Source organism: Nerophis ophidion, linkage group LG12 (genome assembly GCF_033978795.1).
Source record: "Nerophis ophidion isolate RoL-2023_Sa linkage group LG12, RoL_Noph_v1.0, whole genome shotgun sequence".
Classification (NCBI taxonomy): Eukaryota; Metazoa; Chordata; class Actinopteri; order Syngnathiformes; family Syngnathidae; genus Nerophis; species Nerophis ophidion.
The window spans coordinates 32,814,081-32,836,315 of NC_084622.1; the positions used below are offsets into that span (position 1 = coordinate 32,814,081).

A 22,235-nucleotide genomic window follows, 5' to 3' on the forward strand; every position below is an offset into this window, starting at 1 on the left:
AACTATCAGACTGCGTGGTCGGTAATAGTGGGTTTCAGTAGGCCTTTAAGCTGTACATCAGGCAAGAATGGAAAATAATTCCACCTGAAAAGCTTCCGAAATTGGTCTTTTTAGTTCCCAAACTTTAACTGAGTGTTGTTAAAAAGGAAAGACCATGTAACACAGTGGTAAAAATGCCCCCTTTTGCAATGTGTTGCTGCCATTAAATTCTAAGTTAATGATTATTTGCAAAAAAAGATTACGTATCTCAGTTCGAACATTTAGTAACTTGTCTTTGCAGTCTATTCAAGTTAATATAAGTTGAAAAGGATTTGCAAATCATTGTATTTTGTTTTTATTTACAAATTACACAACGTGCCAACTTCACTGGTTTTTGGTTTCGTAAATACAGTATACTGTGTGTGGCCTTGGTTCATACCTGTTTTTAGCTGGAAATGAATACTCGGGATGGGCATCCAGGCTGCCACGGGAACCAGAACTGCCTTGACCAATGTGGTGTGCTGTCTGATGTCAGAGAGCAGCTTATCAAAACCATACACGCTGAGTGCCTCCACAACATAAGAGGAAATGTAGACAGTTTTGACACCGGCCACATAGAAGCCCAGCGTTACGTTGAATGGGCCGCAGTCCTCACGTTCCACCTGCGTGAGACAGAGAGAGAGATAGTTTGTTACAATTTTAACACTGATCCAAAACTCATTTCCTCTCTCTCCAGAATAAAAAATAATATATATAACATTAGGTGGTATTTGAGCCTAGTCGCAGATGAATCAATAACACATGTGTTATTAACTTAAAGGGGGAAACACTGACATTTGAAACATCTAGTAGGCACATCAATTTTTAGGTTTTGTAGAGAAAAGCCAATATGAACAATTGTTATATTCCAGCCTGACCCCCGCTTGGCTGAATGACAAATTAGTTGCTGCTTAGAGGAATCAATGTTGAAAAAGTTCTCGGTATCAAATCTGCACATTGCTGTTTTTCTCCTTTGTGCTTTTCCTGGCCACACTTCTCCCACTCTGTTCTCTCTCTCTCTCTCTCTCTCTCTCTCGCTCCCCGGTTGTCATGGCAACCCAGGAAGGCTGCAAGGCTGGAGCACACCTGGCACTAATCACCACTTATAGTGATTGCACACACCTGTCCTTTGCTGGTTCTTTCCTTCATTTCCTCCGTGAATGCAGACCAACGGCGACCTTCTTCCCACCAAGTCTTGAGCAAGTATTTTCTCTTTGCTCTCTCAATTTGTTTTGTGCTCAGCAATTTTGCCCGACTTCCTATGGCCATTTTTGTTTTGAACTTTGTTTCCTTTGTTTTTTTTGTTTTTGTTTTTTTGTGGCAAATAAAATAAAGCACCAATATGATTAAGTTTAAGAGACTGTTCAACTACAAGTGTTCACAAAGTACACAGAACAATAAGTATGATGAATATCTTGAACCCCCAACGCCTTTTTTTTTTTTAGATAAAATTATTTATGTATTTAATATTTGTTTGTTTATGTGCGATGGTATATTATTTATTTATTATGTATTCATTCACTGTTCTGTTACCGAGAACAAGGAAATGTGATACAATTACTATGGAGTGAAAAGGGGTAGGATTAAATAAGATCTGCTTCTTCCTACTCCTTTTCGGACGTGCTGTAATAAAACAACAGGAAATATGTGATGCATTGCATTGTATTGTATGCATTATCGAAATTAACTGAACTGAACGGGTCCTTCACCCAGTGCCATTGTTTTTTGTTCCTGGCCTTACTTGGATAATTAAATACATTTTTGAATAGTTACGTCTTCCTGTCTGTCTGGGTTCCAAACTTTGTTTAACGTGACAAAATTATTGGTAAAAATACATATCTGACACAGTCACAGCTGAGTGGCTGGGAACATTTACACCATCTTCATTTCTCATGCATTATTTCCAAAGGAAATTAGTCAATAATTGATCAATCACTGTTTGACATATTTTACAGCTGATTTTCTGATCTCACTTTACTAAAAAGCAACTCGTTTTTTAAAAGCTGTCAAATACAATATAGCTAACTAATTATGATATGTTTAATTTCAATGAATTTTACATTCATTTTCAAAATAATTTTAATCATCTCACTATATGAAATGTAACTTCACAGAGAATTATTTATTTATTTATTTTTATTGTGATTACTTATGGATAATATTGTGAATAAATTGAGAACAGGAAGTGAACAAGAGTTTTAGCAACTGTAATGTAAAAGAAAAGGGGTAGGGTTAAATAAGCTCTGCTTCTTCTTAGTCCTTTTCCAACATGTTGAAAAGAGAAACTGGAAATTGTGATGTATTGCATGTTCGAAATAAACTCCATCAAACTCAAACATACAAGAAAAATCTCAAAGGGCTACAGGAGCAACTAATGCCTTCCCAGTTTTAAAATGATTTAAATTAACAAAAACAGAGCATAAATAATATGTAAAAAAAAATATTTTTTCATTTTGTGTGTATATGTCATCTCTCAGAAGCATAGTTTTTTTTTTTTAGGTTTTTCAATAAACCAATCAATCAATCAATTAAAGTTTATTTATATAGCCCTAAATCACGAGTGTCTCAAAGGGCTGCACAAGCCACAACGACACATCAGGGCAAGAAAAAACTCAATCCAATGGGATACAATGAGAAACATTGGAGGGGACCGCACATGTACATAACAATTCAAAATAATTTTAATAATGTACTGGTCAATTTCTAACACATTGTTGCCATTCCTACATACTGCGTGTGTTTATTTAAAATTCATTATTGCCGCAGCAGATCCTTGACTTGTTGGTATTGGCCGAGAGTTCCAGATTCTTTACGACTATTGATTATGTATTGACTTGTTGAATAGTCAATGTTTATGTGCGTGACAGACTGACCTGTGCATAAGCAGTGGAGTCATTCAGGGCTCTCTGCAGTGCGTGACTCAATCCTTTAGCCAGATTCTGTTTCAGGACCAGATCGAGTCGGTTCTTTCGGATCTCAACAGACAGAACTGTGGAGAGAAATACACATGGAACATGCTGTCATTGCATCATTTGTAATAGACCGTGTTGTGTTTGTTACATGATGTTCTAATACTCTTTCGAGGAGGAGGTAAAACAAAACATTAATTTTAGAACAGACCCCTTTTTGCACTCTACATCATCGTTTTAATTGTTTCACACGCTGGGAAAATCTGCCCTTGCTTTAAGCACATGTTTTTGATTAATCTGAGTGCATGTAATTATACCCCGGTCCCATAATAGGTACGCTGGGTCTGAGCTGTGAAAATGGCACGGTACCTGTTCATCACGACTTGATTATCATTTTTATAATGGAGTGCATGGTAAAAGCAAGGCTGTTTAGTGGATAATAATCATACCGACGCTGGAATAAACTTGTCCCAGGCTACATCGTGTTTCAAATCTTGAGGCTTCACGACATCTATTTTTTAAGTATATTCTACAGGTTTATGTTAGAATAATTGTTTCTAAATTATCACAAAAAACTTTGTATTACATTTTGTCAGAAAAATTGTGTGTAAATTATCAAATAAAACTTTGTATTACATTGGTTTCCGGACGAGAAGACAAAAGGCTGAAACCTTCCCAGAAGGATGCTCGTTAAACTTCACTGGACTTCCAGGTGGACGGATGGCAGAATCTGCGCAACTTCCACAGGAACTCATTTTTAAGTATTTTTACGAACTCTTTCTTTGATCTATTTTATGGGACCCTCTTTGAAAAATTTTATGGGACTTTCTCTGAACTGTTCGGGAACCGAAGGCAATGCTGGTCACGACCCACTTCCTTGAAGAAGCAGCTGTAGGAAGGAGGGGGGTGAAAATCAAATAAAGAAGGGTGAAAACGGTTTTGGGGCAGAGCTTGGTGCAGGACTGTACAACGCTGTACAGTGGCCATCTCTCCTCAGATCCGAGTCCAAATTTAATTCTGTCTCTTTTTGATTCTTTGCCTTTTTGTCTTGTTTAATAGATGTCATCAGTGTTTGAACCTGACACATTGTGTTCCGGACAAGAAGACAAAAGGCTGAAACCTTCCAAGAAGAATGCTTGTAAAACTCCACTCGGACTTCCAAGCGGACAGATGGCAGGATCTGCCCGACTTCCAGAAGAACACTTTTTGAAGTATTTTTACGAACTCTCTTTGAACTATTTTATGGGACTCTCTTTGAACGATTTTATGGAACTGTTTTTGAACTGTTTCGGGAACCGAAGGCAACGCTGTTTACGACCCACTTCCCTGAGGAAGCAGCTGCAGGAAGGAGGGGGGGTCAAATAAAGAAGGAGGAGTATGATGTTGGGGCAGAGTGTGATGTTGGACTGTACAAAGAGTGTACAGTGGCCATGTCTCTCCTCAGATCTGAGTCCAAATTTAATTCTGTCTCTGTTTGATTCTTTGTCTTTTGTCTTGTTTAATAGATGTCATCAGTGTTTGAACCTGACAGTTTATGCCGACTAAGACTACTATCAGCTATTAACATGTCAAAGTGGAGACGAACTCTCTTCATTTAGGACGCACTACATCTTCACCGTCAGTAACAGAGCTATGTGGAATGACAATGCAGCACACGCATTGCTAATAAGCAACGTTGGTCATCTTACTTTAAAATAGCAATTAGTTACAGTTATAAATTACTCAGCCCAAAAAAGTAATATAGTTTGCAACTCTTTTACCTTAATTGTAATTAGCTACTTAGCTAAGTACATGTGATGTTATTTTTCATGTTCTTTGCGCTATTACGTCGCCGAACATCTTTTCTGTCAAATATATATATATATTAACTGATTGAAGAATAAAAACACTATTTACAGTGATTTAGAAACGTTTGTATTTACATCACTCAGTAGATTGCAGTGTGTCATATATGCATCAAAATGAATGTGTATAAAAAATAAATATTTCTTTAAGTGATATTAAATAATTTTTAAAAATGGCCTTTAAGTAATGCAATTCAGTGTGTGTGTGTGTTTGTGTGTATACAATACAGGCCAAAAGTTTGGACACACCTTTTCATTCAATGCATTTTATTTATTTTCATGACTTTTTACATTGTACATTGTCACTGAAAGTATCAACACTATGAATGAACACATGTGGAGTTATGTACTTAACAAAAAAAGGTGAAATAACTGAAAACATGTTTTTTTTTACATTCTAGTTTCTTCAAAATAGCCAACCTTTGCTCTGTTTACTGTTTTGCACACGCTTGGCATTCTCTCGATGTGCTTCAAGCACACCTGTGAAGTGAAAACCATTTCAGGTGACTGCCTTTCGAGCTCATCGAGAGAATGCCAAGAGTGTGCAAAGCAGTAACCAGATCAAAGGATGGCTATTTTGAAGAAACTAGAATGCAGCTGAGATAGGCCCTAGCACCCCCGCAACCCCAAAAGGGACAACCGGTAGAACATGGATGGATGGATGGAATATAAAACATATTCCCCATTATTTCACCTTTTTTTGTTAAGTACATAACTCCACGTGTTCATTCATAGTTTTGTTGCCTTCAGTGACAATCTACAATGTAGATAGTCATGAAAACAAAGAAAACGCATTGAATGAGAAAGGGTATCCAAACTTTTGGCCTATACTGTATGTATGTATGTATATATGTATGTGTGTGTATATGTATATATATATATATATATATATATATATATATATATATATATATATATATATATAGAGAGAGAGAGAGAGAGAGAGAGAGAGAGAGAGAGAGAGAGAGAGAGAGAGAGAGCTGTCAAAGTTAACAAGCTACCTCATGTGATTAATAAAAAAAAAGTGCATTAACAATGTACACACTTAGATAAATTTTGCTATTTATTTTGGCAAAAAGCTCTTTTACGGAGCAGTGATCAGATCAATGCAAACGTCAGTACAAAAATGAATGAAGAGACCTCAAGGTTATCATTGAGTACTGTAATTTACGGTAGAACAAACTGAAGGCTACTGTGTTGGATGAAACGAGTGTAAAGAATGTAGCGGTGTTAAATATTAGAAGCTTTGTTTATACTCAATATACACCTTTTCTTAATACTAATCCTACTTTGCGGAAAATCCATTTATCGTACCAATTAATCACAATGAAGTTCCTTTAAAAAATGTATAACTCAGTTATATTACTTTGATGAATTCTCATCGAATATGAGTCTAATGTGAAGACAATATATATTTCACTTAAATCATTGCTGTTATTATTATTGACACCACCGTTTAAAAGTCACTTACCGGTTTTGACCCAGTACTTCTCCGTGACATTGCATGGTAAAGGACTTTCTTCTGTAATGGTGCTGCTTGAGTGTTCTGTGGTCGTCGTCATTGGTGGTATAGTTTGAACGGGGACAAACAAGGTGGTAGGAGGTACCGTTTTTGATGTAGTAGCTGCTATGGTAGCAGCAGCAGTAGTGGTGGTGGTGGTGGGTACTGGTGTAGTAGTTGCAAATTTGGTAGTAGTAGTTATAGGAACGGGGGTGGTTGTGGATGATGGGGCAGGTGTGGTTGTACTGGTTGGAGGTGCTGCAGTAGTAGGTGTAAGAGTAGTAATAATAGTACGAGTACTAGTAGTAGTAGTGGAGGTGGTTGCAGGTTGAGTTACAGCTGCTGTGGTTAGTTTGAGGTTTGGTGATGGCTGCGTGTTTACGGCAGCTGGGCTATTTGGGGAGACTGTAACAGTAATGCTTGTGGTCAGTGCTGGCGCTGTCAAAGCAGAGACGCTCACAGAAGAATTGGTCATCGAGGGTTCCATTGTTGTCAGCGTCACCACCTGCAGAGAGTCGTCAATCTCACTGTTCAAGCTTGCGGTGCTCGGAGCAGCAGTGGACAATAGCGGTGGAATCGCACTGGGCATAATGTTTGTTGGAAAAGAGAGTGTGGATGCTGTGGTGGACGGCGTGTCCGTGGTAGTTGTAATCTGAGAGGAAGTTCTGGTGCGTACGGGCACCGTGGTATTCCATTGATGAGTGGAGAAAGGGCTGGTGACATTGTCAGGAAGTGTGATGTCATGGTCGCCCACGGTGGACAAGAGGGACTCTGGAACGGTGGGGAGATCCCAGGCTGGAAGGCTGCTTGCAGACTCGTTGGTATACTGGACGGCATCTGCGTAAAATGAAAGAAATTAATTAATTGAATTGTAATTTCTTAAATTTAAAGTACCACTGACAGGCACACACACTAAGTGTGGTGAATTTACACTCTGCATTTGACCCATCCCCTTTTTCCACCACTCTGGGAGGTGAGGGGAGCAGTGAGCAGCAGCGGTGGCCACGCTCGGGAATCATTTTGGTGATTTAACCAACCAATTCCAACCCTTGATGTTGAGTGCCAAGCAGGGAGGTAATGGGTCCCATTTTTATAGTCTTTGGTATGACTTGACTCGGTTTGAACTCACGACCTACCGCTCCCAGGGCGGACACTCTTACCACAAGGCCACTGAGCAGGCTTAATACCGGTAAATTTCATGTGACACTAACACCAATACTAAAAAAACACATATACCAAAAATAATAGCTTGATTCCCAAGCCATGATAAATGCTGATAATATATTGAGAGCTATCGTTAATAGGGATGTTTTTGGTCTTCTATCCCAATCTGATTTTTTTTGCCTCAAATCCTGTCCGATTGCGAGACCAAAGTCCCGGGATTATAGAACTGACAATGTTTAATAGCCAGCAAAGTAAACGCAATAACTTATTCTTATCAATCCTATCTTCTTACATTTAGAATTTGCAAGGATTGTCGTAAACCAGATTCATTATATTTGTGTTAATGAGCAATGAGGTGGCCCGAATGCAACTGAGATAGGCTCCAGCACCCCCTCGCAACCTTAAAAGGGACAAGCGGTAGAAATGGATGGACGGATGAATGCTACATACAATTGTTTTTAACAAAATTAAGTGTTGAGTGCACAGTAACTAAACAATAACAAAAATGTATCTTATTTTGTAAAGATAAAAGTGAGGGAAAAAAATATCACAATCACAATAATCACATTAGTATCGTTTATATCAGTGGTTCTCAAAAGGGAGTACGTGTACTCCTGGGGGTACTTGAAGGTATGCCAAGGAGTATGTGAGATTTTTTTTTAATTTTCTAAAAATAGCAACAATTCAAAAATCCTTTATAAATATATTAATTGAATAATACTTCAACAAAATAGATACAATGCAATATTCAGTGTTGACAGCTAGATTTTTTTGTGGACATGTTCCATAAATATTGATATTGAAGATTTATTTTTTTGTGAAGAAATCCTTAGAATGAAGTTCATGAATCCAGATGGATCTCTATTACAATCCCCAAAGAGGGCACTTTAAGTTGATGATTATTTCTATGTGTAGAAATCTTTATTTAGAATTGAATCACTTGTTTATTTTTCAACAAGTTTTTAGTTATTTGTATATCTTTTTTTCCAAATAGTTCAAGAAAGACCACTACAAATGAGCAATATTCTGCACGGTTATACAATTTATTAAATCAGAAACTGATGACATAGTGCTGTATTTTACTTCTTTTTCTCTTTTTTCAACCAAAAATGCTTTGCTCTAATTAGGGGGTACTTGAATTAAAAACATTTTCACAGGGGGTACATCACTGAAAAAAGGTTGAGAACCACTGGTTTATATTGTAGCGGTTGCTTTAAGGACATAATTCACCACACCTGTTTACTTGAATTTGTCATCGTTATTCACTGTAATTGTTTTATTGTGCACATAACAATGTTGTTCTTCTTCAGCAGTCATATACAGTATGCAGTTAGAGTGAGTAATTTGGTGCTGCCCCTTTAAGTGACCGTCAGGAGATTTACACAAAGACTGTGCACTGAGAAGATGATGATTGCTTTCAAAAATTGAGCTACAAATGCAAGATTGGGACAATGTGTACAATGAAAAAGAGGTTGATGAAGCATATGGACATTTCTTAAACAAATTCATTATATTTTATGACAAACATTGTCCGTGGAAACAACTCAGTAGAAAGCAGAGAAAGGATTAAAACATGCTTGTCAGAAGAAGAACACACTATATAGAAAATGTATAACACAAAGAACTACAGAGGCAGAAATTAAGTACAAAAACTATAAAAACAAGTTAACAAACATACTACGATCATGTAGAAAAGAATATTACAGTGAATTATTGGACAGGAACAAAAATAATATGAGAGCAACATGGGGCATTCTCAATAGCATTATTAACAATGGCACTAAAAGGGACTACCCCCAATACTTCTTAGATGGAATTATACATAATGACAACAAAAAGGAAGTAGTAGAAAGCTTCATTAATTACTTTGTAAATATTGGACCAAAATTGGAAGAAAGGATTCTAGACCCAGTTTAAATTGAGCACCATAATAATACCATATAGCGAAATCCCAACTCCATGTTCCTCAGTAATTTGACACAGGAGGAAATAATTATACCGTATTTCCTTGAATTGCCTCCGGGGCGCTACTTAAATTAAAACCTCCTCTCACTCCTGCGCTTACCAAAGGCATGCGGTAAAAGTAAGCATGCGCTAATTATTTTAAAACCTCTTCTCACTCCGGCACTTACCAAAGGTACGCAGTAAAATTCTGAGTGTGATGTAAGCTTGGACCTTAAATCTTACTGAATAGCTCTTAATCTTCTTCCCTTTATGCGATTTCAAATTACCGGTATTGAAATTAGCCTCCTCCATTTTGAAAATGATGACAGGGGAAGTGTCACTCGTGACGTCACGAGTTTGACCAGGCGGTAATACTAAGCATGCGCTAATTATTTTGGGAAGCGAGTTTGACCCGGCAATAATTCAAGGCAGGCGCTTACTATATGCCCTGCGGAAATTCAAGGAAATATGGTAATTGTGAAAAAATGCAAATCTAAGACTTCAACTGATTGTAACAGAATTGATATGCAACACTGCAGACTGTGGATGGACTTTAGCCGCTAGTTAGCTACACGTGTCTTAAAGCACCTCTTTCTGAGGGCGTTTCGGTGTTATAACCTCACCTTTGTTGTTATTTTTTAGGCCAAAATGTGTACATTCTCTCTTTTCTGTCTACACACATTGTCTGCTTGTAAGTACTCCGTGATTGTGCGCTCCCGAACATGCTCCTCTGCTCGCCAAACCAGCATGGACAAGACGTGACGGGGGGGACCGGTACTTTTCAGATGCGGTATAGTTCCGAATGTAAGTCATTAGTATTGCGGTACTCTACTAATACCGGTATACCGTACAACCCTAGTTACAACCTACTGTACAACCCTAGTTAGAACTATACACTACTTTTATTAGAAATGGGAATAGCGGAGGTCTGTCAAAAAGTGGCTTGAAGATGATCTGTAAAACATAATCTATGCAACATTTTGACCAAGGAACCACCATCACATGTTATGTAGATCACAAAGAAGTGTTTTACATTTACAAAAAAATAATATATGACTCCTTTAATGAGCCTCATAATCCGGTGCGCCTTATATATGAAAAAAGACTGAAAATAGACCATTCATCAGCAGTGCGCCTTATACTCTGGTGCGCCCTATGGTCTGGAAAACACGGTAATTTCGTATGCATACATGTTAACATACAGTACTTCACTTTGATATGTAAAGAACCCAACTTGAACTCGCTAACAGCAATCACAGAAGAATCAGACTTAAAATAAGCCTTCAGCAAAATAGATGAGCAGGATAAGCTGATCAAGAGAGAATTATATTTTTTGATTTGAGTTGAGTTAAAAGAGAAGTTCAGTTTGTGCTAATTAACAGGAATCATTTTAACACATTGAAAGCAGATTTTCAAGTGTGAAACACAAGGTAATTGTGATGAAAGGTGTTTATTTTCCAGTAGGACAGAGGGAAGATGCTTGAGAGGACCAACAAGGTCACTTTTTTATTGTGACTGAGGAGTTATTCTGTGCAGCACCTTGATACATGTAAAGCAATCAAGTGAATGCTAATCGGTGTACTGTACAACACAGCGGTTGTTTGTTATACCCTATTTTCCAGACCATAGGGCGCACCAAATTATAAGGCGCAATAAAATACTCTTTTTTTGTTCTAAATGTAAAACACTTCCTTACGGTCTACATAACATGTAATGATGTTTTTTGGTCAAAATGTTGCAGAGATGATGTTTTACAGATCATCTTAGAGCCGCTTTCAGACAGTCGCTTCAGGATGCGCCGTTTTGTAGGCGGTCTTAGTTACGTGGCTCACTTTCAACAGCGTCTTCTCTGCGTCATCTATTTTGTAGCGGTGTAGCGTGCAAGGACGGAAGTGGAAAAAGTGCCAAAAGATGGAGCCAACTGTTTTAATGAGATTCAGACTTTACTTCAATCAATAACAGAGTAGCATCTTAACTACAAATGTGCGCTTCATTCACTAACTGTGTTACGAAAAAGTTCAATTAGAATAATAAATAATGTTGGATGTAGAGAACATACAAACCCTTTATTTTTTTAAACAAAAATACTGAAATTCAACAACTTGGTGCATTTGCAAACAGTTAAAATGATGTAAACTATAACCTGCTACACAAGAATGTACAACAATTCTTCTCAACAAAATAGGAGAAATATAACCTTAGAGGAAATTCTAATTTAAAACATTGGTATGCTCGTACAACACTTCAAACCTTTACTATATCAGTATGTGGAATTAAATTATGGAATGGATTAACCAAAGAAATCAAACAAAGCACCAATATGATTCAGTTCAAACTACAAGTGTTCACAAAGTACACAAAAGTAGAATTATGAGAAATATTTTGAACGCTTTTTTTTGTTGTTGTTGCTGTTTTTTTTGTTTTTGTTTTATGTTTATTGACACAAAGATGATTTATGTATTTAATATGTGTTTACTTACTGTGGTATATTATTTTTTTAATTATTTATTTGTCCACCGTCATGTTACAGTGAAAAGGGGTAGGATTAAATAAACTCAGCTTCTTCCTACTCCTTTTCGGATGTGCTATAATGAAACAACTGGAAATATGAGATTAATTACATTGTATTGTATGCATGTTGGAAATTAACTGAAACTGAACTGAACTCAACTGAACATAACATGCAACTCAAGATATGTCAAGCCTTCTTTTGATCTATTTTTGATGATTATGGTTTTGAGTTTATGAAAACTTTGAATTGAAAATCTCAGAAAATTGGGGTTTTTTTCACAAGCAGTGAGCCATGATCATCAAAATTTGAACAAATAGAGGCTTGACATATTTCACTTTGCATGTTATAAGATTGTGTCACATATGTGGTTACATTGCTGACATGAATACAATTGCACGATATTCTTATTTTTTGAATTTCACCCCTACTTTGTTGGCACTTCCAACATATTTTCTCATATATTTGTAATTTATTCATGCTTGTTATTGACATTTTAACGCTTGTCCTTGTCTTTGCTCCATCTAGGGTTGTACCTATACTGGTATTAGTATAGCACCGTGATATTAATGAATCATATTCGGTACTAAACCGCCTTTGAAAAGTACCGGTCCGCCATCTAGTTAATATTACTATGATTACGTCGATGTTTTTTGGCATCACAACATCTTCTTTTGTTTTTTTAAAGTTTATAATGTTTATAAACTCGGGAAACATGTCCCTGGCCACATGAGGACTTTGAACATGACCAATGTATGATCCTGTAACGACTTGGTATAGGATTGATACCAATATGTGTGGTATCATCAAAAACTAATGTAAAGTATTAAACAACCGAAGAATAAGTGCTTATTACATTTTAACGGGAGTGTAGATAGAACATGTTAAAAGAAAATGTAAGCAGATACTAACAGTAAATGGACAAGTATATTAATAATTCATTTTGTTATGTTGACAAAATAATAGAAAAATAAATGACAATATGTTACTGCATATGTCAGCAGACAAATTAGGAGCCTTTGTTTGCTTACCTACTACTAAAAGACAAGTTGTCTTGGATGTTCACTATTTTATTCAAGGACAAACTTGCAATAAGAAACATATGTTTAATGTACCCTAACATTTTTTGTAAAATTGTGGTCCCCTTTACCTAGAAAAGTACTGAAAAGTCCATCCATCCATCCATTTTTTACCTCTTATGCCCTTATGGGTTGCGTGAAGCGCTACAATCGGGCGGAAGGTGGCGTACACCCTGGACAAGTCGCCACCAAATCGCAAAGTACCGAAAAGTATCGGGAAAATGTTGGTACCAGTACCGGGACAACACTAGCTCCATCTGATGTTCACATGTGAGTCAGATGCCGATAGAGCAGTGGTTCTCAACCTTTTTTCAGTGATGTACCCCCTGTGAACATTTTTTTAATTCAAGTACCCCCTAATCAGAGCAAAGCATTTTTGGTTGAAAAGAAGAGATAAAGAAGTAAAATACAGCACTATGTCATCAGTTTCTGATTTATTAAATTGTATAACAGTGCAAAATATTGCTCATTTGTAGTGGTCTTTCTTGAACTATTTGGAAAAAAAGATATAAAAATAACTAAAAACTTATTGAAAAATAAACAAGTGATTCAGTTCTAAATAAAGATTTCTACACATAAGAGTAATCATCAACTTAAAGTGCCCTCTTTGGGGATTGTAATAGAGATCCATCTGGATTCATGAACTTAATTCTAAACATTTCTTCACAAAAAAAATAAATCTTTAACATCAATATTTATGGAACATGTCCACAAAAAATATAGTTGTCAACACTGAATACTACATTGTTGCATTTCTTTTCACAGTTTATGAACTTACATTCATATTTTGTTGAAGTATAATTCAATAAATATATTTATAAAGGATTTTTGAATTGTTGCTATTTTTAGAATATTTTTTAAAAATCTCACGTACTCCTTGGCATACCTTCAAGTACCCCCAGGGGTACGCGTACCCCCATTTTGAGAACCACTGCACTAGAGTACATTAGATTAGATCTCATTGCAGTCTGAGTGTGAACACAATGAAGTGAAGTCCGGTGCTGACGGAACAAGCAGACTTACCTGAAGTCATGTTGCTGCTGCCGTCTGAGGAGCTGTTGCTCACATCAATTACCGAGACATTTTTGGACTTCCCTGCCTGGATGTTGTCGTTAATGACTGGCATCGAGGATGAAGATCGTGGCATCAAAGTTTTTTTTGTAGAGCCAGAAGAGGAGGAGGTTTTGGATGAAGAGGATGATGAAGATGAGATTTTGGTCCAAGCAGCTTTCGACAGCAGTCCTAAAGGCTTTGTTGCTGCTGGTGGTTCTAGTGTCTCTGCCTCCATCATAAGGACTGATGAGGAGGATGCCTGCCCTCCTTGGTCCTCTCCAACCACCTGTAACCTCTGCTGGCCAGGCCAGGCAGTTAAGTTCCACTTTGGGTTCAACAGCTTCCCTTCAGCCTTGGTTCTTGTCCCGGTTGCAGGGTCTGACATGACTTTGCTGTCTCTTCCAACTGCTACTCCAGCTTCTGATTCATTCCACTCAGAGGTCCTGTACTCCGCTAACTTTTGGCTGGGGTCGGTACCTTTTGTTGTGTCTTTGTCTTTGGCCCCAGTCCCCAAGGTGACTGAGAGGCCAGAGGTCACACCTGGGTCCATTGGCATGGCAAACATTAAGTCATGATGATCAGCTAAGGGAAACACAGAAGAAGAAGGGAAATAAGATTTCTGAAAGTGTATTCGGTACATTTACAAAACCCAAAACTAGTGAAGTTGGCACATTGTGTAAATCGTAAATAAAAACAGAATCCAATGATTTGCAAATAATTTTCAACTTATATTCAATTGAAGGCAATATAAAGACACGATACTTCACATTCGAAATGGAAAACTTTTGTTACTTTTTGCAAATATTAGCTCATTTGGAATTTGATGCCTGCAACATGTTTCAAAAAAGCTGGCACAAGTGGCAAAAAGGACTGAGAAAGTTGAGGAATGCTCATCCAACACTCATTTGGAACATCCCACAGGTCAGCAGGCTAATTGGGAACAGGTGGGTGCCATGATTGGGTAAAAAAGCAGCTTCCATGAAATGCTCAGTCAGTCACAAACAAGGATGGGGTGAGGGTCACCACTTTGTGAATAAATGAATGAGTAAATTGTTCAACAGTTTAAAAAGAACATTTCTTAACCAGCTATTGCAAGGAATTTTTCTTCAAGCTCTAAAACTGCCACTGTAGAAGAAGATGTAAAAAATTAGGAATAGGGGGAAGAGCTAGATGAAGTGGCTGGAGATAGGGAAGTCTGGGCTTCCCTGCTTAGGCTGCTGCCCCCGCGACCCGACCTCGGATAAGCGGAAGATGATGGATGGATGGATGCAAGGAATTTAGGGATTTCACCATCAATGGTCCGAAATATCATCAAAAGGTTCAGATAATCTGGAGATATCACTGCAGGTAAGCAGCAAGGCTGAAAACCAACATTGAATGCCCCTAACCTTCGATACCTCAGGCTGTACTGCATCAAAAAGCGACATCAGTGTGTATATGATATCACCACATGGGCTCAGGAATACGTCAGAAAACCGCTGTCAGTAACTACAGTTTGTCACTACATCTGTAAGTGCAAGTTAATAATCTAGTATGCAAAGCAAAAGCCATTTATCAACAACACCCAAAAACGCTGCCGGCTTTGCTGGGCCCGAGTTCATTGAAGATGGACTGATGGAAAATGGAAAAATGTTCTTTGGTCTGACGAGTCCACATTTCAAATTGTTTTTGAAATCTGTGGACGTCTTGACCAAGGGAAAAAAAGATAAAAGAACCATTTGGATTGTTATAGGCGCAAAGTTCCAAAGCCAGTATCTGTGATGGTATGGGTGTGTATTAGTGACCAATGCATGGGTAACTTACACATCTGTGAAGGCACCATTAATACTGAAAGCAACGTTATCATAGACGCCCCTGCTTATTTTAGCAAGACAATGCCAAGCCACGTGTTACAACAGTGTGGCTCCATAGTAAAAGAGTGTGGGTACTGGACTGGCCTGCCTGTAGTCCAGACCTATCTCCCATTGTAAATGTTTGGCGCAATATAAAGCCTAAAATATGACAACGGACACCCTGGACTGTTGAACAACTTAAGCTGTGCATTGGTCTCCTCAGTTCCCAAATGTTTACTGAGTGTTGTTAAAAGGAAAGGCCATGTAACACAGTGGTAAAAATGCCCCTGTGCCAAATTTTCTGCAATGTCTTGCTGCCAATAAATTCTAAGTTAATGATTATTTGCAAAGAAAATTTAGTTTCTCAGTTCGAACATTAAATATCTTGCCATTGCAGTCTATTCATTGAATAGAAGTTTAAGAATTAGCAAATCATTATATTCTTTTTTTATTTACGAATTACACAACGTGCCAACTTCACTGGTTTGGGGTTTGGTAATAGAAAGAGTAAATACATTTCCATTCGTAGCACAATTTTCTTTGAGTCACTGCAGCTGAAAAATATATTTACACAAGCAGGCTTCACAGAAACAAATTATTCTATATGCCGGAATTTTTCTTCAAGCTCTAAAACTGCCACTGTAGAAGAAGATGTAAAAAATAATATCAAAAGTAGGCCAGAGGATGGAGCAGAGGGAATTAATTTGGATGTCCCAAAGTGAATGTATTATGCTGATACAAACACACACACACACACACACACACACACACACACAAACACACACACACACACACACAGTCACTTGTAATTGCATAGATGCTAATCTGATGTTTTATGTTGTTCACGCTGGATTCATTTTCCGAGAACATACACAACCACTCAAGCTGTGGCGGAGAATCAAACCCAAGAAGCTTTAGGTGTCACATACTCCCCCCAGATAAGCAATCTTCTATCCTTCTATCAGAGAAATAACGAGTTTTACAGTAATACCCGCAGAGGGAGCATTCTTCCCATGACATCAGTGTTTCTGGGCAGAACATATTCCAGGGGTGTCCAAACTTTTTACACAGAGGGCTGTATTCTGAAAAATTAATGTGCATTATGCATTAAGCACATTAAAGATGTATTTAGTATTTGTTTACTGACTCTAGTATATTATTTGTTTATTATTTATTTGTTCAGAGAAAAGGAAAGAAAACAATCTGAATGAAGTTGTCTTTATTTTTTTTGTTTGAATGCCATGATTTTAATGGTGAGGCCCGCGTGTGCACAGATTTTCCTCCATGCGGCCCCTGAGCTAAATTTTTCCTTTGGCCAAAAACAGAACAAACGCATTCTGAAAATATTACAGTAAAAATATCGCGAAAAAATATCGGCAGCGTTTAAGTTTAGATGCATGAAGGAAAGCTGCGATGAGATGGCGACTTGTCCAGGGTGTACCCCGCCTTCCGCCCGATTGTAGCTGAGATAGGCTCCAGTGCCCACCTGCGACCCGGAAGGGAATAAGTGGTAGAGATGGATGGATGGATGGATGGATGGAAGAAAAGTGGGGGAACAGGTCCGGTAGCTATGGATGAAGTGCTGGCTATCCAGAGTCGGGACCCGGGGTGGACCGCTCGCCTGTGCATCGGTTGGGGACATCTCTGTGCTGCTGCTGGACTGGACTCTCACTATTATGTTAGGTCCACTATGGACTGGACTTTCACAATATTATGTCAGACCCACTCGACGTCCGTTGAATCTGGACTCCCCTGGAGACCACATTTGCGGTCCTCCCCAAGGTTTCATATAGTCATTCTCATCGACGTCCCAATGGGTTGTGAGTTTTTCCATGCCTTTATGTGGGCGCTGAACCGCGGATGTCCTTGGGGCTTGTGCAGCCCTTTGAGACGCTTGTGTTTTTTAGGGCCGTATAAATAAACATTGATTGATTGATTGATGAAATAGGACACAACTGCTATGGTATGAAAAGGGGTAGGATTAAATCAATTCTGCTTCTTCCTACTCCTTTTCGGACGTGCTGTAATGAAACAACAACTTTGTTTCCTTTGCATGTTCAAAATAAACTGAAACTGAACTGAACTGAATAGTGTTTAAGGCCATGACTGAAGGGACCAGTGAGTGCTAGGATAAATAGAAAGATTATAACATATGCAGGAATGTTAGCTGTGTCTTTCTCGCCCGACTGTTTGCCAACTGCTCTGACTGAGAGCAACATATGCGCTCCAACAACCAACCTGTGACCATAATGCTTGGAGGGAAAAACCTCCACTGAGAACAAATATGGACAGGGTGGATGGGTTAATGGGTGGATGGGTTATAGATGTAGAGTACAGTGGGGGCCTGACCTGTTTTACACACTGGACATTTCACTAGGGTGTAGGGCTGCATTTAGATTAGTCATCCATTATTGTTCTGATAAGTAAACTAGTCAAACAATTATTGCTCATGATCAGTTGTACACATTTTGAGTTTAACGTTGACCAATCATCTTGATTTGAAGTCATTTTAAAAACGTATTACATTAAATTCAATTGAAACAAAAGAAACAAATTACTGAAAAACGAATGCCGGATTTACTAAAGCTTTGCGTGTACTAAAACATGTGCAAACTTGATAGCACACAAAAAGCTGATCTACTAAATGTGTGCAAAGTACAAAACCCAAAACGAGTGAAATTGGCACATGGTGTAAATCGTAAATAAAGACAGAATACAATGATTTGCAAATTATTTTCAACCTATAATCAATTGAATAGACTCCATAGACAAGATACTTAACGTTCAAACTGAAAAACTTTGTTTTTTGCAAATATTAGCTAATTTGGAACTTGACGCCTGCAACATGGTTAAAAAAAGCTGGCACAAGTGGCAAAAAAGACTGAGAAAGTTGAGGAATACTCATCAAACACTTATTTGGAACATTCCACAGGTGAACAGGCTAATTGGGAACAGGTGGGTGCCAGGATAGGGTATAAAAGCAGCTTCCATTAAATGCTCAGTCATTTACAAACAAGGATGGGACGAGGGTCACCACTTTCTCAACAAATGAGTGAGTAAATTGTCCAACTGTTTAAGAACAACATTTCTCAACGAGCTATTGCAAGGAATTTATGAATTTCACCATCTACGGTCCGTAATATCATGGAAAGGTTCAGAGAATCTGGATAAATCACTGCACCTAAGCGGTGATATTACGGACCTTCGATCCCTTGGGTGCTACTGCATCAAAAAACGACATCAGTGTGTAAAGGATATCACCACATGGGCTCAGGAACACTTCAGAAAACCACTGTCAGTAACTAAAATGTTTGTGTATCATGTTTCAGGTCAGAATAATGCCATGTGTTTATTTTTTTTACATATACACTGACAAAACAGACAGTTCCTGTATTAACTATGAACAAACAGTAGAACCAATTACTTCAGTGCATTGCAATCCATAAACTTAAAAAAAAGAAAACAAAACACTTTTAGAAAAGCTACCAGGTAATTACTGTCGTTTGCTCAAGTAGCGACAATTTATATAAAGAGAAAAGCAAGCTTTGCGCCAAGTTGAGGTGTTAGAACACCACAGTAGTCCAACTGTATTGTTAGAAGCTGTCAAGTTGTCATCAACGAGTAACAGGTGTTTTACACACAACTTTATGGCGACATTTAGTCATCATGTTTACAAAAAAAAAAAAATATCCCCTGACACTTCTAAGTCATTTGGGAAATGTTGGGCACTGTAGTGTAGTAGCTTGAGGTGGTCGTGTGTCCGGGATCAAGCACAGAAATGGCCCCAGAAGGATGCACCGTGCAGGGCAGCCGGGTATAGAGTGCTGGCCCCTGGCCACCACGGCTCCATGGAGGTGAGTGTGTGTCCAGTGCACAGTTCAAATTTCCGCTTTTCTTCTCAATGACAGCATCTCAGTCACATCCCGCCAATTTCAGTGACTCCATATTTAGAGTCCTATTTTAGCGGAAATCTATGATTCGCTTTACTTCCGCGTACCCAGAAGTTGGGCGGTTAAAGGTTTTGACTCCGATTGTCTGTGTCTTTTTTAAGCTTTGCAGCTGCACTTAGATGTCTGTTTCAGCACTCTGTGTCATTATTACGACGGTCAGATGGATAAAAAAGTACAGATAGTGTTGTGTTTTATCATTTCCCTGCCCTCTCTTTTATGGTGATGTCGGTTTTCTTCAGTTCATTAGTCCCCAGCGAGGCACGCCTGCAACCATTTTTTACACTCCTAATCACTATGTATTGTCATTACATGAGTGGTTAATTTGGTCTCAAAAATAATGGCAACAATATCGTTTAGCAGCAATAATTTCGTAGGTCAATATATCGTTTTTGCTATCGGCCCAGGCCTAATAGAGACACAAATTTACTGCACATTCATGTTATCACGTTCCTTACCTGCTGAGTTTTGCTAAGTTTTCAAAAATGCAACAGACAACTATCAGGGTCGCCTCAGGTTTCAAAAAGTCAAATTTAAGACTTTTTAAGACTATTTATTGGGGGGGGAAATTAATCATTCCGGAGCCACAAGTCGTTGAAATTGCACTTAACCATCTTATGCATCTTGGGCTTGTGTTTCATTTTTTTGTCAATGACTTTTTATAATCAACACTGTCGATTACGTAAACTAATGGTTGCAGCCCTACTAATTTTTGGGACAAGATAAATATCACACAATGTTTCGTGATGTTAATCACTGCACGTAAGCAGCAAGGCTGAAAACCAACACTGAATGCCTGTGACCTTCGATCCCTCAGGCGGTACTGCACCAAAAAGCGACATCAGTGTGTAAAGTATATAACCACATGTGCTCAGGAATACTTCAGAAAACCACTGTCAGTAACTACAGTTTGTCGCTACATCTGTGAGTGCGAGTTAAAACTCTACTATACAAAGTGAAAGTCATTTGTGAACAACACGAGGCCTGAGCTTATCTAAGATGGACTGATGCAAAGTGGAAAGGTGTTCTGTGGTCTGACGAGTCCACATTTCAAATTGTTTTTGGAAACTGTGGACGTCGTGTCCTCCGGACCAAAGAAGAAAAGAACCATCCGGATTGTTCTAGGCGCAAAGTTCCAAAGCCAGTATCTGTGGCTGTCTGGGTGTGTATCAGTGCCCAAGGCATGGGTAACTTACACATTTGTGAAGGCACTATTAATGCTGGAAGGTACATACAGGTTTTGGAGCAACAGATGTTGCCATCCGAGCAACCTTATCATGGACGCCCCTGCTCATTGAAGCAAGACAATGGCAAACCACATGTTACAACAGCGTGGCTTCATAGTAAAAGAGTGCGGGTATTAGACTGGCCAGCCTGTAGTCCAGACCTGTCTCCCATTGAAAATGTGTGGCGCATTATGAAGCCAAAATACGACAACTTAGACCCCGGACTGTTGAACAACTTAAGCTGTACATCAACACAAAATGGGAAAGAATTCCACCTGAAAAGCTTCAACAATTGGTCTCCTCAGTTCCCAAACATTTACTGAGTGTTGTTCAAAGGAAAGGCCATATAACACAGTGGTAAAAATGCCTGTGTGCCAACTTTTTTGCAATGTGTTGCTGTCATTAAATTCTAAGTTAATGATTATTTGCACAAAAAAAAAAAGTTTCTCAGTTTGAACATTAAATATCTTGTCTTTGCAGTCTATTTAACTGAATATAAGTTCAAAAGGATTCAAAAATCATTGTACTCAGTTTTTATTTACGAGTTACGCAATGTGCTAACTTCACTGGTTTTATGTTTTGTAAAACATCACTTACTCTACAAGGTCTGCTGTCATTGGGATGCCAACAGCAAGGATGTTCATATATTCCCATTTAGGTGAAGAATGTCTCATAATCCTCACAAAGAAAATGGGTGGTGGGCGGGGCAGACAAAGCGTATTTTTGCGTCTTCCTTGCCAGTTTCGGGTCCTAAATGGCTGTCAAAGTGTACCAACTTGTCAGGATACCTACTCAGACGCCTTCTGTCCAGGTAAGATGCATGATTTATGATCTAGAATGAACTTACAGGGGTTAATGAAGCAAGGAAGCAGCAGACCACTCAATGATGTAAACATTGGAACAAACTGAAGTGATTACGTCAATGCTACAAACAATTTGTCTGCATTAGCACTTTTAATAACAATATCATTAATACTTGGTTAATATTCAAGTCAGAAAATGTAAATAAAGCCTTGTTGGCGTTTTTTGAATGGTTATTTATTGGATTTTTTGGTCGAAATAGTGGAGCTCCCATTGGCCTCGCTGTAAGTGGATTTTTATTTATGTTTATTTATAAATTAATATGCATTAAAAAAATGCAATTGTCGTCATGTCTTTCATAATTATTGTGGGCGATAGGCAACATTTCCAAATGTGCAGTTCCCCGTT

At 38.3% G+C, this 22,235-nt stretch overlaps 1 protein-coding gene across 2 annotated transcripts in view; it reads right to left on the reverse strand.

The window, feature by feature from the left end:
- Window positions 1-22,235, reverse strand: part of kiaa1549la (KIAA1549-like a) — a 299,333-nt gene that overhangs the window by 188,907 nt on the left and 88,191 nt on the right. For both annotated transcript variants that reach the window (XM_061917395.1, XM_061917394.1), the window contains exons 2-5: window positions 13,992-14,603; window positions 6,243-7,109; window positions 2,892-3,007; window positions 419-641 (exon numbers count right to left, since the gene is read on the reverse strand). In XM_061917395.1, coding sequence (XP_061773379.1) covers window positions 419-641; window positions 2,892-3,007; window positions 6,243-7,109; window positions 13,992-14,603 — 1,818 coding nt within the window. The remainder of the gene's footprint in view (window positions 1-418; window positions 642-2,891; window positions 3,008-6,242; window positions 7,110-13,991; window positions 14,604-22,235) is intronic.